The 14,979-nt window shown below is 42.2% G+C and overlaps 2 protein-coding genes across 3 annotated transcripts in view; one reads left to right on the forward strand and one right to left on the reverse strand.

The window, feature by feature from the left end:
- LOC138766573 (zinc finger protein 91-like) overlaps nt 1-4,070 on the reverse strand; it is a 64,548-nt gene extending 60,478 nt beyond the window's left edge. The window contains exons 1-3 of the mRNA XM_069944164.1: nt 3,982-4,070; nt 1,803-1,888; nt 484-607 (exon numbers count right to left, since the gene is read on the reverse strand). Coding sequence (XP_069800265.1) covers nt 484-579 — 96 coding nt within the window. The 5' untranslated portion in view covers nt 580-607; nt 1,803-1,888; nt 3,982-4,070. The remainder of the gene's footprint in view (nt 1-483; nt 608-1,802; nt 1,889-3,981) is intronic.
- LOC138766635 (oocyte zinc finger protein XlCOF8.4-like) lies at nt 546-8,918 on the forward strand. 2 transcript variants are annotated; one of them, XM_069944228.1, is made up of 7 exons: nt 546-795; nt 5,557-5,704; nt 6,354-6,539; nt 6,618-6,741; nt 6,929-7,023; nt 7,565-7,673; nt 8,054-8,918. In XM_069944228.1, exons 1-7 carry the CDS (start codon nt 779-781, stop codon nt 8,893-8,895), a joined length of 1,521 nt encoding a protein of 506 aa, XP_069800329.1. In that variant the 5' UTR covers nt 546-778; the 3' UTR covers nt 8,896-8,918. The 2 variants fall into 2 exon arrangements, with proteins under 2 accessions (XP_069800329.1, XP_069800330.1); XM_069944229.1 differs by lacking the exon at nt 546-795 and adding an exon at nt 4,235-4,497.
- Nucleotides 8,919-14,979: the final 6,061 nt, after the last annotated feature.

Here is a 14,979-nt window from a genome sequence, read left to right on the forward strand (position 1 = left end):
TTATTACAGATAAGTGTGATGTATCCCAGAATCCCTCACACCATGGCCTTATTATTACAGATAAGTGTGATGTATCCCAGAATCCCTCACACCATGGCCTTATTATTACAGATAAGTGTGATGTATCCCAGAATCCCTCACCTCTCCGCTCACACCATGGCTTTATTATTACAGATAAGTGTGAGGTATCCCAGAATCCCTCACCTCTCCGCTCACACCATGTCCTTATTATTACAGATAAGTGTGATGTATCCCAGAATCCCTCACCTCTCCGCTTACACCATGGCCTTATTATTACAGATAAGTGTGATATATCCCAGAATCCCTCACACCATGGCCTTATTATTACAGATAAGTGTGATGTATCCCAGAATCCCTCACACCATGGCCTTATTATTACAGATAAGTGTGATGTATCCCAGAATCCCTCACACCATGGCCTTATTATTACAGATAAGTGTGATGTATCCCAGAATCGCTCACCTCTCCGGTCAGCAGGTAAATGATCTCCAGGGTGAGGTTTATTATCCTCTCGGCCATTTTCTTCCTGTCCTTCTCCATTCTGGACGGATCATTCATGAAGAGGACAAATATCTTGCAGAGGAGACTATGGGGAGACGTCAGATGGTATTAATAATAATTACACTCACCCCTTATCCCATGTCATGTGTATCGGGCAAAGGAAAACATCTACAGAAATAGTGAAATGTGCTGAAGACCAACTCTGCCTTATGGGCCCGGAGGATTTTTCTGTCCCTCCCATCACTGAGGGGCAGACATGATGGATATCTCCAGGTAGGTTCTAGTGAAGCCTGGATGACTCTCTGACTATAGATGCCTAGAGCACAGATGCCTATAGTGTGTACTCACCTACAGTACAGTGTGTACTCACCTATAGTAGTATGTACTCGCCTACAGTACAGTCTGTACTCACCTATAGTAGTATGTACTCGCCTACAGTACAGTCTGTACTCACCTACAGCAAAGTGTGTACTCATCTATAGTACAGTGTGTATTTGCCTACATAACAGTGTTTACTCACCTACAGTACAATGTTTACTCACCTATAGTACAGTGTACTCGTCTATAGTACAGTCTGTACTCACCTACAGCACAGTGCGTACTCACCTACAGCACAGTGCGTACTCATCTACAGCACAGTGTGTACTCACATACAGTACAGTGTGTACTCACCTACAGTACAGTTTGTACTCACCTACAGCAGTGTGTATTCACCTATAGCACAGTGTGTACTCACCTACAGCACAGTGTGTATTCGCCTACTGTACAGTTTGTACTCGCCTACAGTACAGTTTGTACTCACCTACAGCAGTGTGTATTCACCTATAGCACAGTGTGTACTCACCTACAGCACAGTGTGTACTCGCCTACTGTACAGTTTGTACTCATCTACAGTAGAGTGTGTACTCACCTCCAGCACAGTTTGTACTCATCTACAGTACAGTGTATTTTTATCTACAGTACAGTGTATACTCGCCTACAGCACAGAGTGTACTCACCTACGGCACAGAGTGTACTCACCTACAGCACAGTGTATACTCACCTATAATACAGTGTGTACTCACAGCACAGTGTATACTCACCTATAGTACAGTGTATACTCACCTACAGCTCAGTGTGTACTCACCTAAAATACAGTGTGTACTCACCCACAGTACAGTGTATACTCACCTATAGTACAGTGTAAACTCACCTATAGTACAGTGTGTACTCACCCACAGTACAGTGTAAACTCACCTATAGTACAGTGTGTACTCACCCACAGTACAGTGTAAACTCACCTATAGTACAGTGTAGCCTAGTCTCTCCATTCAGTATAGCTGCTGCCCAGAATTGTGCAATTCCCCGGGATCAGATCACATCAGATCTGTACAATAAAAGGTATATACATGTAATTGCAGATAAATTATACTCTCCAATATCAATATATTTAGCTTGATGCATTGAACTTGATTTAAAAGAATTTTTTTTCCTGGAGTTCCCTTTTAAGCTGGCCATATACATGGGACATGTACAGATTGAACCCGCTGATGTCAGTGTAAGGTGTATGTCGGCCCTCTGACTCCTGTCCAGAAGATGTTAAGACTCTCGGTCTCACCTCTTCCCATTCAGACCACACGCACGCTCAACCAAGCCGAGCATACGTTTTATAGGGGCTGAATGAACATTTTGCTTGCTCCCATCTTTTGTTTTACCATCTTTAGGTTAGGGCTACACTGTGACTTCTAGTAGAAATACAAATTGATTTTAAAGGGGTTATCCAGCGCTACAAAAACATGGCCACTTTCTTCCAGAGACAGCCTCACTCTTGTCTCCAGCTTGGGCCAGGTTTGGCTGCTCAGTTCCATTGAAGTGAATGGAGCTTAATTAAAAAACCTTCCTGAACTGGAGACAAGAGCGGTGCTGTCTCTGACAGAAAGTGGCCATGTTTTTGTAACACTGGATAACCTCTTTAAAGGGGTTGTCCAGTGAAAATCCTTCTCTTTCAAATCAACTGATATCAGAAAGTTATATAGATTTGTAATTTACTTTTATTAAAAAATCTAAAGTCTTCTCATACTTATTAGCTGCTGTATGTCATGCAGGAAATGTTTTATTTTCAGTCTGACACTGCTCTCTGCTGACGTCTCTGGCCGAGATAGGAACTCTGTCTCGGCTTTATATGAATCCCCACAGAAAACCTCTCCTGTTCTGGACAGTTCCTGTCTCAGCCAGAGATGTCAGCAGAGAGCACTGTGTCAGACTGAAAATATAACAACTTTTCCTGCAGGACATACAGCAGCTGATGAGTATGGGAGGACTTGAGATTTTTTAATAGAAGTAAATTACAAATCTATATTACTTCTTGACCCCTGTTGGTTTGAAAGAAAAAGTTTTTCGCTGGACAACCCCTGTAACTACTGAGCTACACATGCCGTTCTTTGGCTGTCAGGGATGATAGGAGGTGCAAGTTTGCAACGGTCGGAGCGCCACAGGTTTGGGCATACTATCCTTCTCAGCTGATAGGAGAACTAGCTATGTACAAGCCATAGAGCTCACAGAGCATTGTCTACACTGGATACAGCTGGGAGCAGGACTAGCTATGTACAATGTATCAGTCTGGAGTCCAGGCTGTAGAGCTCACAGAGCATTGTCTACACTGGATACAGCTGGGAGCAGGACTAGCTATGTACAATGTATCAGTCTGGAGTCCAGGCTGTAGAGCTCACAGAGCATTGTCTACACTGGATACAGCTGGGAGCAGGACTAGCTATGTACAATGTATCAGTCTGGAGTCCAGGCTGTAGAGCTCACAGAGCATTGTCTACACTGGATACAGCTGGGAGCAGGACTAGCTATGTACAATGTATCAGTCTGGAGTCCAGGCTGTAGAGCTCACAGAGCATTGTCTACACTGGATACAGCTGGGAGCAGGACTAGCTATGTACAATGTATCAGTCTGGAGTCCAGGCTGTAGAGCTCACAGAGCATTGTCTACACTGGATACAGCTGGGAGCAGGACTAGCTATGTACAATGTATCAGTCTGGAGTCCAGGCTGTAGAGCTCACAGAGCATTGTCTACACTGGATACAGCTGGGAGCAGGACTAGCTATGTACAATGTATCAGTCTGGAGTCCAGGCTGTAGAGCTCACAGAGCATTGTCTACACTGGATACAGCTGGGAGCAGGACTAGCTATGTACAATGTATCAGTCTGGAGTCCAGGCTGTAGAGCTCACAGAGCATTGTCTACACTGGATACAATTGTTTCACTTTTCAGCTAAAAGTAGTAGGAGCTGTGTACAATGTATCAGGCTGTAAAGCTCATAGAGCATTGCCTCCACAGCTGAGATCAGGACTAGCTATGTACAATGTATCAGTCTGCAGCTCATGCACACATATATATATATATATATATATATATATATATATATATATATATATATTAGAATACAGTACACACACACACATATTACATACCCCTATCTGTATGCGCTGTATAGAGGACGTTAGTGACGTCACACGAGGGCAGAAATTGATGTAATTTGTTTTTCAAGCTAATGTAAAAAGTATCAGGCTAAAGGACCTTTGATGATGTCACGGTCATGTGACCAGTATGTGCAGAGACTGACTATTCTCTTGTAGCAATCACATGATGGTGACATCATTAAAGGTCCTTTGTCCGCTCTTAGAGGGGCAGGGTATGTACTGTATTACTTGTGTCTATTGTTATTGTATGTAATATTATTACATGTAATAGCGGTGTTCCCCGACCTGTAACTCTCCAGCTGTTGCAAAACTACAACTCCCAGCATGCCCTGACAGCCAAAGCTTTATCTGGCAGCAGGATTGATAGTTTACTGGAGTCTAACATGGACCTGCTGCGCCACCTGCTGGTGGAAGAGGATGGTACGGTGCCAGGGGAGCTCCTCAATGGCCTGAGGGGGCATCAGTACTAGGCCTGTCAATTGAGGTTGGAAGCTGGCGCCCATGACGGTGAGCTGGGGCCAGGGCTGTGCAGGTGTATGCTGATGCATTGTATGGGCTGCACTAAAGATCCAAGCACACGCTCGCTCATTGACGGATTGTTGGTCTTTATACAAAGGGCTCTTATGCTGGGTTTACACGGAGCGATTGTCGGGCGAATTTTTGGCTGCCCTGCGGCCTGTAAGGCGGCCTGTGTGCTCCAGTCCTGGGGAGCCAGTGCACTAATGGAGGTTAGAGGGGGAGGTAGAGGTGCAGCCGCTCCATTCCATAGAGTGATATTTGACCTCCATTTTCGTGGGGTCTGAGTTGTTCCCCCTATCCTGTACTATGATTTGGTCACTTAGGTGATGACTTGGGTTGCTGCTAAGGAACCTTGCAAGAAGTAGCAGAGGTGACCACTGTAGAGGCAGCAGCACTGTAATGACTGCCACAGCCTGATCACAGAAGGTGCTGCGTCTACTAGCCCTGCATGTCCTATCCATTCCTCCTGTACTAACCCTCCCGCATGCACTAGCCCTCCTGCCTGTACTAGCCCCCACGCATGTAGTCACCAGTAGAGATGAGTGAACCGGGTTCGGGTTCGAGTCCATCCGAACCCGATCGTTCGGCATTTGATTAGCGGTGGCTGCTGAAGTTGGATAAAGCCCTAAGGCTATGTGGAAAACATGGATATAGTCATTGGCTGTATCCACGTTTTCCAGACAACCTTAGGGCTTTATCCAAGTTCAGCAGCCGCCACTAATCAAATGCCAAACGATCGGGTTCGGATTGACTTGAACCCGAACCCGGTTCACTCATCTCTAGTCCCCAGCAATTTACTGTGTGGTTGGACACAATACTCCCCCAACCCCTACTCACCCATCATCCCTGAACGTTTTTGTGTCTGTCAGAAAAACGGATCCGTTTTGATCCGTTTTTTTGTATTTATAATGGAAGTCAATGGAAAACCGATGCACACAGTTGCATCCGTTTTTTCTATCCTGATTGCAATAACATAGTGTGAACCCAGCCTTACTGGGCAGGATCCTAGGTAAGTACACACTCATGCACTACTATTTTTTCATTCAGAATTCTACACAATATCATCAGACGTCTCCTCCACAAGATATTTGTCCTCTTCGTGAATGATCCGTCCAGAATGGAGAAGGACAGGAAGAAAATGGCCGAGAGGATAATAAACCTCACCCTGGAGATCATTTACCTGCTGACCGGAGAGGTGAGGGATTCTGGGATACCTGACACTTATCTGTAATAATAAGGCCATGGTGTGAGGGATTCTGGGATACATCACACTTATGTGTAATAATAAGGCCATGGTGTGAGCGGAGAGGTGAGGGATTCTGGGATACCTCACACTTATCTGTAATAATAAGGACATGGTGTGAGCGGAGAGGTGAGGGATTCTGGGATACATCACACTTATCTGTAATAATAAGGCCATGGTGTGAGCGGAGAGGTGAGGGATTCTGGGATACCTCACACTTATCTGTAATAATAAGGCCATGGTGTGAGCGGAGAGGTGAGGGATTCTGGGATACCTCACACTTATCTGTAATAATAAGGCCATGGTGTGAGGGATTCTGGGATACATCACACTTATCTGTAATAATAAGGCCATGGTGTGAGCGGAGAGGTGAGGGACTCTGGGATACCTCACACTTATCTGTAATAATAAGGCCATGGTGTGAGGGATTCTGGGATACATCACACTTATCTGTAATAACAAAGCCATGGTGTGAGCGGAGAGGTGAGGGATTCTGGGAAGTCTGTCACATGACATCACTCTTCTCTCTATGGATAAGACCATGTAATGTAATGACTGGAGGGACATCTCTTCTATTCCTCCCATCTCTCTCTATACACAGGATTACACCATAGTGAGGAAGTTGTCTGATACATATGTGACCGCCGGTATCCTTCCCTGTGTGTCAGGAGGATGGAGCCCGAGCACAGCCATGTCACCTCCATCCAAGTCCCTGATACAAGAGACAAGCAATGCCCAGAAGATCCTACAACTCACCAACAAGATCACTGAGCTGCTGAGCGGAGAGGTGAGCGCTGCTGGGAATGCTGGGACATAATACTGCATCACCAAGGTATAATGACGGCTATATCCCTGCGTCTGTCAGGTCCCTGTAAGGTGTCAGGACGTCACTGTCTATCTCTCCATGGAGGAGTGGGAGTATCTAGAAGGACACAGGGATCAGTACAAGGAGGTGATGATGGAGGATCAGCCGCCCCTCACACCGCAGGGTAAGAGCAGGGACCTGTACAACCACTGCAGAAGGGGTTACCTGGTCCTCATCCCTCGCTGCTGTATACGGGACTCATAAAAAGAGCAAATAAAAGCTGAATATATTATTATAGTAGAGTGGGCAAGAGAGTCCGAAATACCTTTTCCTATGAATCCATGTACTCAGTAACCTTGTGTGTATTCCAGATGAGTACAGGAGTAATACACCAGAGAGCTGTCACACTCCTCCATACTGTCAGGACCATCCAGAGGAAACTCACAGGATCCTACAGGATGATCAGGTAGATGGAGCCCATGTCTCTCCAATATAATATACTATCATATAGATTGTTTACTCCATATACATTGAAGGATTGCTGCATTAGGTACAACTACTGAATAATAGGTTGGTCCAGCTTTCTGGCTTATATCCATAGGGTTGTGCCATAAATCGGTGCCGATAACTTATTCAGGTCCATCATATTCCAAACATATTTAATTGGGTGCAATCCAGTGAGTTTTGAGGCCAAGCAGGGTGCCATGTTCCTCCAGTCAGCCAACAGGATCAGCCTTCTCATAAATACACCGCCGGACCCAACAATCTGGTGGTCATGGCCACATTTACCCATGACCTAGTAGATGTTGCCTTCTGCCGTGCAGAGAGGAGGCCAATACATTATCTGGAAGGTCACCACACGGCGTCGCATTAATGGTTGCAGGATGTCAGGCAGTGGCTCTTCCTAATGCAGCGATCAGTCAGTGTATAAGTAATATATAGGCAGTTACCATCTACCGTAATAGCAATCTGCTGGACTGTTCACAATATGTTCAATATTAAATCAGGGTGAAGATCTGACTGATGTTAAAGATGAAGCTGTAGTAGAAGAACAGCTGTATGTGAGGAGCGATGGGCAGTACGAGGACCGGGACATTTCCATGGAGGTCGGCAAAGGTAGGTATTAAAAATGTAAGTAGGATTTATGGGGCCCCATAGCAAAAAACTGCATGGCCTCCACCCCCAACATACTGACCTGGCCCGGCGCGTCACTTGTGGCAGGGAGCTGGGATAACAAAGGAACACTGTGCCAGGCCAGGGAAGTATGTGTATGGGGTGGGCTTTTGTGTCTGGAGGCCTGAGAGCTGCCAAGTGGCCGCTACTACCATGGAGGCAGGTCACACTCTGCCAGGGGGCCCGGGCCCCATAGTTGTGTAGTTTGCCTCCATGATAGCTACACCACTGTGTGAAGCCTTGGCTACCTAGATTATTTCTTCTTAGATTTCAATGTATGCATTCTGGGATTGCCCAATAATAAAATCTGTCTCTGTTCCTAGCAGATATCCCCTACGCAACCAACACAGATGGACCCCTCCTTATATATCCAGAATATGAAGTAGAGCTTAGTGATACATCTGGAGGACATCCATGTCCACCATCAGGTCTATCATCTGACTCGGAGGAAGCTTCTTCTGAACGATCACAGAAAAGTGACATTTTCCAATGTTCAGAATGTGGTAAATGTTTTAAAAAGAAATATAATCTTATGATCCACAAGAAGACACACAAAGAGGAGAGGCAGTTTTCATGTTTGGAATGTGGGAAATGTTTCTCCAAGAAATCACGTCTTGTTACCCACAGAAGAATCCACACCGGGGAGAAGCCGTATTCATGTACTGTCTGTGGAAGATGTTTTAATCAAAAATCAATTCTTGTTGAACATCAGAAAGCCCATACCGGGGAAAAACCATTCTCCTGTTCTGATTGTGGGGGTGGATTTATCCGGAAGTCGGACCTTCTAATACATCAGAGGATCCACACTGGGGAGAAGCCTTACACATGTATGGAGTGCGGTAAGTGTTTCACACGTAAACAACACCTTGATGGTCATCAGAAGATCCATACGGGGGAGAAGCCGTTCTCATGTTCAGAATGTGACAAATATTTTAGCCAGAAGTCAGACCTCATCAGACATCGGAAGGTTCACACGGGGGAGCGGCCATTTTCGTGTTCAGAGTGTGGGAAATGTTTTACCTGGAGATCATCTCTTGTTGAACATCAAAGGATTCACACGGGGGAGAAGCCGTTTTTATGTCCCAATTGTGGGAAGAACTTTACCCTGAGGTCACATTTGGTTAAACATCAGAAGATTCACTCAAGGAACAATTCTTTTACTTAAAGGGACACTGAAGTTTTTCAATCTGTTAGAGATTTTTTTTTTTAATATAATAAATATTATTTATAATCTTAAATCTGCTTGTGTTTCTTAATAAAGTTACTCTTCAGGTCAGCTGTGTTACAATATATATAATTGAAAGCAACCTATGAAAGGGTTAACCAGGTAACAATATTCTAAACAATCCCCCTTTCTTATACCACCCTATGTCTAATATACATGTGCAGTCCATCTTGCATCCTTTCCCTGGGGAATGGGGACTTGGTGAGTGAGAGCAGCTAGGTTTGGGAGCATTTCATTTTTAGCCCTAAGGTGGATAACCCCTTTAACATAGAAATGCCATAAACACCTTAGGTATCTGTAGGGCTTATACATGTAACAGAAAGGAATACACTTCTAGTGGTGGAGAGAAGTGCCCATGAAAAGATGGGGCCATACACTGGAACCAGGCCGCGGTGCAAAAAAAGGACACGCCAACGGATTCCCCGCATCGGTGCTGCTCTATCTATTGGCAAAACCTAACGTGTCACTGTCAATTGATTTGCAGAAATCTATAGGCGATTTTAAGAAACTTTGTAATTGGGTTTATTAGACAAAAAAATTCATTTTTATCATGAAAAAGCAGTTTGAAGCTCTCACCTCTGTCTTCATGGTTCTCTATGGAGTGGGGGGGGATGGAGGGAGATGAGGCACCAAAACAGGACGACAAAGAGTTAATTTCCCGGCTAAATTGGTCTTTATCTGGTTTAACCAGAACCCGGCTTCCTGGGAACCTTTGCCGGCCTCCGATCCCATCTTATAGAAAGCAATGCGGTTTATAGCAGATGCCCTAAGGCTTGTACAAGATCATCCGCCCAACTCAATTCAGCTAGGAAGGCGCGGTCACTAAAATCCTGATCAGGTTATGCAAGTTATCTGCCCATCCCATACAGACCCTAGGGTAGTACCAGTAGAATATGTGAAATATATATATGTTATATATATGTACAGTGGTGCCTTGGATTATGAGCATAATTCGTCCCAGGACCGTGCTTGTAATCCAAATCCACTCTTAAACCAAAGCAAATTTTCCCATAAGAAATCACTGAAATGCAGACAATTGGTTCCACACCCCAAAAATAATGATTTATTATTCTGAATAACATTGTAAACATTCAAAAACAGCAGAATATGTGATATTATAAGTTACTGTACAGTATATCAATCAGCATGTGGTGTATAATGTATAGTAACTGTATAACCCTGATAACACAGCAGCAGCTGGATATGTGATATATAAGTTACTGTACAGTATAGCAATCAGCATGTGGTGTATAATGTATAGTAACTGCATAACCCTGATAACACAGCAGCTGGATATGTGATATATAAGTTACTGTACAGTATAGCAATCAGCATGTGGTGTATAATGTATAGTAACTGTATAACCCTGATAACAGCAGCTGGATATGTGATATATGTTACTGTACAGTATAGCAGCATGTGGTGTATAATGTATAGTAACTGTATAACCCTGATAACACAGCAGCTGGATATGTTATATATAAGTTACTGTACAGTATAGCAGCATGTGGTGTATAATGTATAGTAACTGTATAACCCTGATAACACAGCAGCTGGATATGTTATATATAAGTTACTGTACAGTATAGCAATCAGCATGTGGTATATAATGTATAGTAAGTGCATAACCCTGATAACACAGCAGCAGGATATGTGATATATAAGTTACTGTACAGTATAGCAGCATGTGGTGTATAATGTATAATAACTGTATAACCCTGATAACACTGCAGCAGGATATGTGATATATAAGTAACTGTACAGTATAGCAGCATGTGGTGTATAATGTATAGTAACTGTATAACCCTGATAACACAGCAGAATATGTGATATATAAGTTACTGTACAGTATATCAATCAGCATGTGGTGTATAATGTATAGTAACTGTATAACCCTGATAACACAGCAGCTGGATATGTTATATATAAGTTACTGTACAGTATAGCAATCAGCATGTGGTATATAATGTATAGTAAGTGCATAACCCTGATAACACAGCAGCAGGATATGTGATATATAAGTTACTGTACAATATAGCAGCATGTGGTGTATAATGTATAATAACTGTATAACCCTGATAACACAGCAGCTGGATATGTGATATATAAGTTACTGTACAGTATAGCAGCATGTGGTGTATAATGTATAGTAACTGTATAACCCTGATAACACTGCAGCAGGATATGTGATATATAAGTTACTGTACAGTATAGCAGCATGTGGTGTATAATGTATAGTAACTGCATAACCCTGATAACACAGCAGCTGGATATGTGATATATAAATTACTGTACAGTATAGCAGCATGTGGTATATAATGTATAGTAACTGTATAACCCTGATAACACAGCAGCTGGATATGTGATATATAAATTACTGTACAGTATAGCAGCATGTGGTGTATAATGTATAGTAACTGCATAACCCTGATAACACAGCAGCTGGATATGTGATATATAAGTTACTGTACAGTATAGCAGCATGTGGTGTATAATGTATAGTAACTGTATAACCCTGATAACACAGCAGCTGAATATGTGATATATAAGTTACTGTACAGTATAGCAGCATGTGGTGTATAATGTATAGTAACTGTATAACCCTGATAACACAGCAGCTGGATATGTGATATATAAGTTACTGTACAGTATAGCAGCATGTGGTGTATAATGTATAGTAACTGTATAACCCTGATAACACAGCAGCTGGATATGTGATATATAAGTTACTGTACAGTATAGCAGCATGTGGTGTATAATGTATAGTAAGTGCATAACCCTGATAACAGCAGCTGGATATGTGATATATAAGTTACTGTACAGTATAGCAGCATGTGGTGTATAATGTATAGTAACTGTATAACCCTGATAACACAGCAGCTGGATATGTGATATATAAGTTACTGTACAGTATAGCAATCAGCATGTGGTATATAATGTATAGTAACTGTATAACCCTGATAACACAGCAGCTGGATATGTGATATATAAGTTACTGTACAGTATAGCAATCAGCATGTGGTATATAATGTATAGTAACTGTATAACCCTGATAACACAGCAGCTGGATATGTGATATATAAGTTACTGTACAGTATAGCAGCATGTGGTGTATAATGTATAGTAACTGTATAACCCTGATAACACAGCAGCTGGATATGTGATATATAAGTTACTGTACAGTATAGCAGCATGTGGTGTATAATGTATAGTAACTGTATAACCCTGATAACACAGCAGCTGGATATGTTATATATAAGTTACTGTACAGTATAGCAGCATGTGGTGTATAATGTATAGTAACTGTATAACCCTGATAACACAGCAGCTGGATATGTTATATATAAGTTACTGTACAGTATAGCAATCAGCATGTGGTATATAATGTATAGTAAGTGCATAACCCTGATAACACAGCAGCAGGATATGTGATATATAAGTTACTGTACAGTATAGCAGCATGTGGTGTATAATGTATAATAACTGTATAACCCTGATAACACTGCAGCAGGATATGTGATATATAAGTAACTGTACAGTATAGCAGCATGTGGTGTATAATGTATAGTAACTGTATAACCCTGATAACACAGCAGAATATGTGATATATAAGTTACTGTACAGTATATCAATCAGCATGTGGTGTATAATGTATAGTAACTGTATAACCCTGATAACACAGCAGCTGGATATGTTATATATAAGTTACTGTACAGTATAGCAATCAGCATGTGGTATATAATGTATAGTAAGTGCATAACCCTGATAACACAGCAGCAGGATATGTGATATATAAGTTACTGTACAATATAGCAGCATGTGGTGTATAATGTATAATAACTGTATAACCCTGATAACACAGCAGCTGGATATGTGATATATAAGTTACTGTACAGTATAGCAGCATGTGGTGTATAATGTATAGTAACTGTATAACCCTGATAACACTGCAGCAGGATATGTGATATATAAGTTACTGTACAGTATAGCAGCATGTGGTGTATAATGTATAGTAACTGCATAACCCTGATAACACAGCAGCTGGATATGTGATATATAAATTACTGTACAGTATAGCAGCATGTGGTATATAATGTATAGTAACTGTATAACCCTGATAACACAGCAGCTGGATATGTGATATATAAATTACTGTACAGTATAGCAGCATGTGGTGTATAATGTATAGTAACTGCATAACCCTGATAACACAGCAGCTGGATATGTGATATATAAGTTACTGTACAGTATAGCAGCATGTGGTGTATAATGTATAGTAACTGTATAACCCTGATAACACAGCAGCTGAATATGTGATATATAAGTTACTGTACAGAATAGCAGCATGTGGTGTATAATGTATAGTAACTGTATAACCCTGATAACACAGCAGCTGGATATGTGATATATAAGTTACTGTACAGTATAGCAGCATGTGGTGTATAATGTATAGTAACTGTATAACCCTGATAACACAGCAGCTGGATATGTGATATATAAGTTACTGTACAGTATAGCAGCATGTGGTGTATAATGTATAGTAAGTGCATAACCCTGATAACAGCAGCTGGATATGTGATATATAAGTTACTGTACAGTATAGCAGCATGTGGTGTATAATGTATAGTAACTGTATAACCCTGATAACACAGCAGCTGGATATGTGATATATAAGTTACTGTACAGTATAGCAATCAGCATGTGGTATATAATGTATAGTAACTGTATAACCCTGATAACACAGCAGCTGGATATGTGATATATAAGTTACTGTACAGTATAGCAATCAGCATGTGGTATATAATGTATAGTAACTGTATAACCCTGATAACACAGCAGCTGGATATGTGATATATAAGTTACTGTACAGTATAGCAGCATGTGGTGTATAATGTATAGTAACTGTATAACCCTGATAACACAGCAGCTGGATATGTGATATATAAGTTACTGTACAGTATAGCAGCATGTGGTGTATAATGTATAGTAAGTGCATAACCCTGATAACAGCAGCTGGATATTTGATATATAAGTTACTGTACAGTATAGCAGCATATGGAGTATAAAGTACAGTAACTGTATAACCCTGATAACACAGCAGCAGTTTGTAGATACAGGATGGAGCTGCAGATCCCATGCAGTAGCGTAGTACAACAGGCTAGAATAGAGAAGCAGGGCTGCTGTCAGAGGTCTGTGTGGTCACATGACAGCGATGGTTGGGGGGGGGGGGGTATTCAGGATGGACCAATCAGAACTGACAGAGACTGCAGGGAGCATGAAGGAATATGCAGGGCAGATGTGGGCACATACATGCAGCACTATCTGTCCAGGGAGAGAGGGGTTACAGCTATGGAGAGATTACCTCCACAGTCCTGTCCCCTGATGTAAGCCCCAGCCTGAAGTGGATCTGCTATGATTTGGAAGGTGAGGGAGACTTCCTGGGTCAGAATACAGGGCTGTAGACCCCGCTATGCAGGCCATGCCCCTCCCCCACTCCACCTCCCACCCAGTACAGAGAGCTCTTACACCAAAGCAATGCTCTTACACCAAGTCACAATTTTGAAAAACTCTGAGCACTTCATGCTAAACGCTCTTAAACCAAGGTATCACTGTATGTATATATATATCCATCTCACACACACATCCAATATATATATATATACACACACACACAGGGCGGGCTATGGGCTATCAGCAGATATCTCCCTCAGAACAGTAAATCCATTACTGAACTGAACGCAAATAACATGAATATTCTGATATTCAAATTTAAGGATAATAAAACTACACTTCCCGACAGCAGCCGCTTCTTTCTACTGCGCATGCTCTAAACAGCAAAGCATTCTGGGCCGTCTGTCAAACGATGACTCTTCCTTCCCGTCCAATCGGATGAAAATTATAACCTCCTAGCCTCTTTCTATTGGACTACTTCCCTTCTTTTCTTTATTGACTTAGCCCCACGTCACTCAAAACCGTCTAAGCATTCCATTGGCCAGCATCTCGGCACTGTCTTTCTCTATCAAT

The sequence above is a fragment of the Dendropsophus ebraccatus genome, chromosome 10 (assembly GCF_027789765.1).
Source record: "Dendropsophus ebraccatus isolate aDenEbr1 chromosome 10, aDenEbr1.pat, whole genome shotgun sequence".
Lineage (NCBI taxonomy): Eukaryota > Metazoa > Chordata > Amphibia > Anura > Hylidae > Dendropsophus > Dendropsophus ebraccatus.

Coding starts and splice junctions, on each gene's coding strand:
- LOC138766635 (XM_069944228.1), top strand. Junction 6,540..6,617: donor CTGAGCTGCTGAGCGGAGAG/GTGAGCGCTGCT, acceptor TGCGTCTGTCAG/GTCCCTGTAAGGTGTCAGGA. Junction 7,024..7,564: donor GGATCCTACAGGATGATCAG/GTAGATGGAGCC, acceptor ATATTAAATCAG/GGTGAAGATCTGACTGATGT.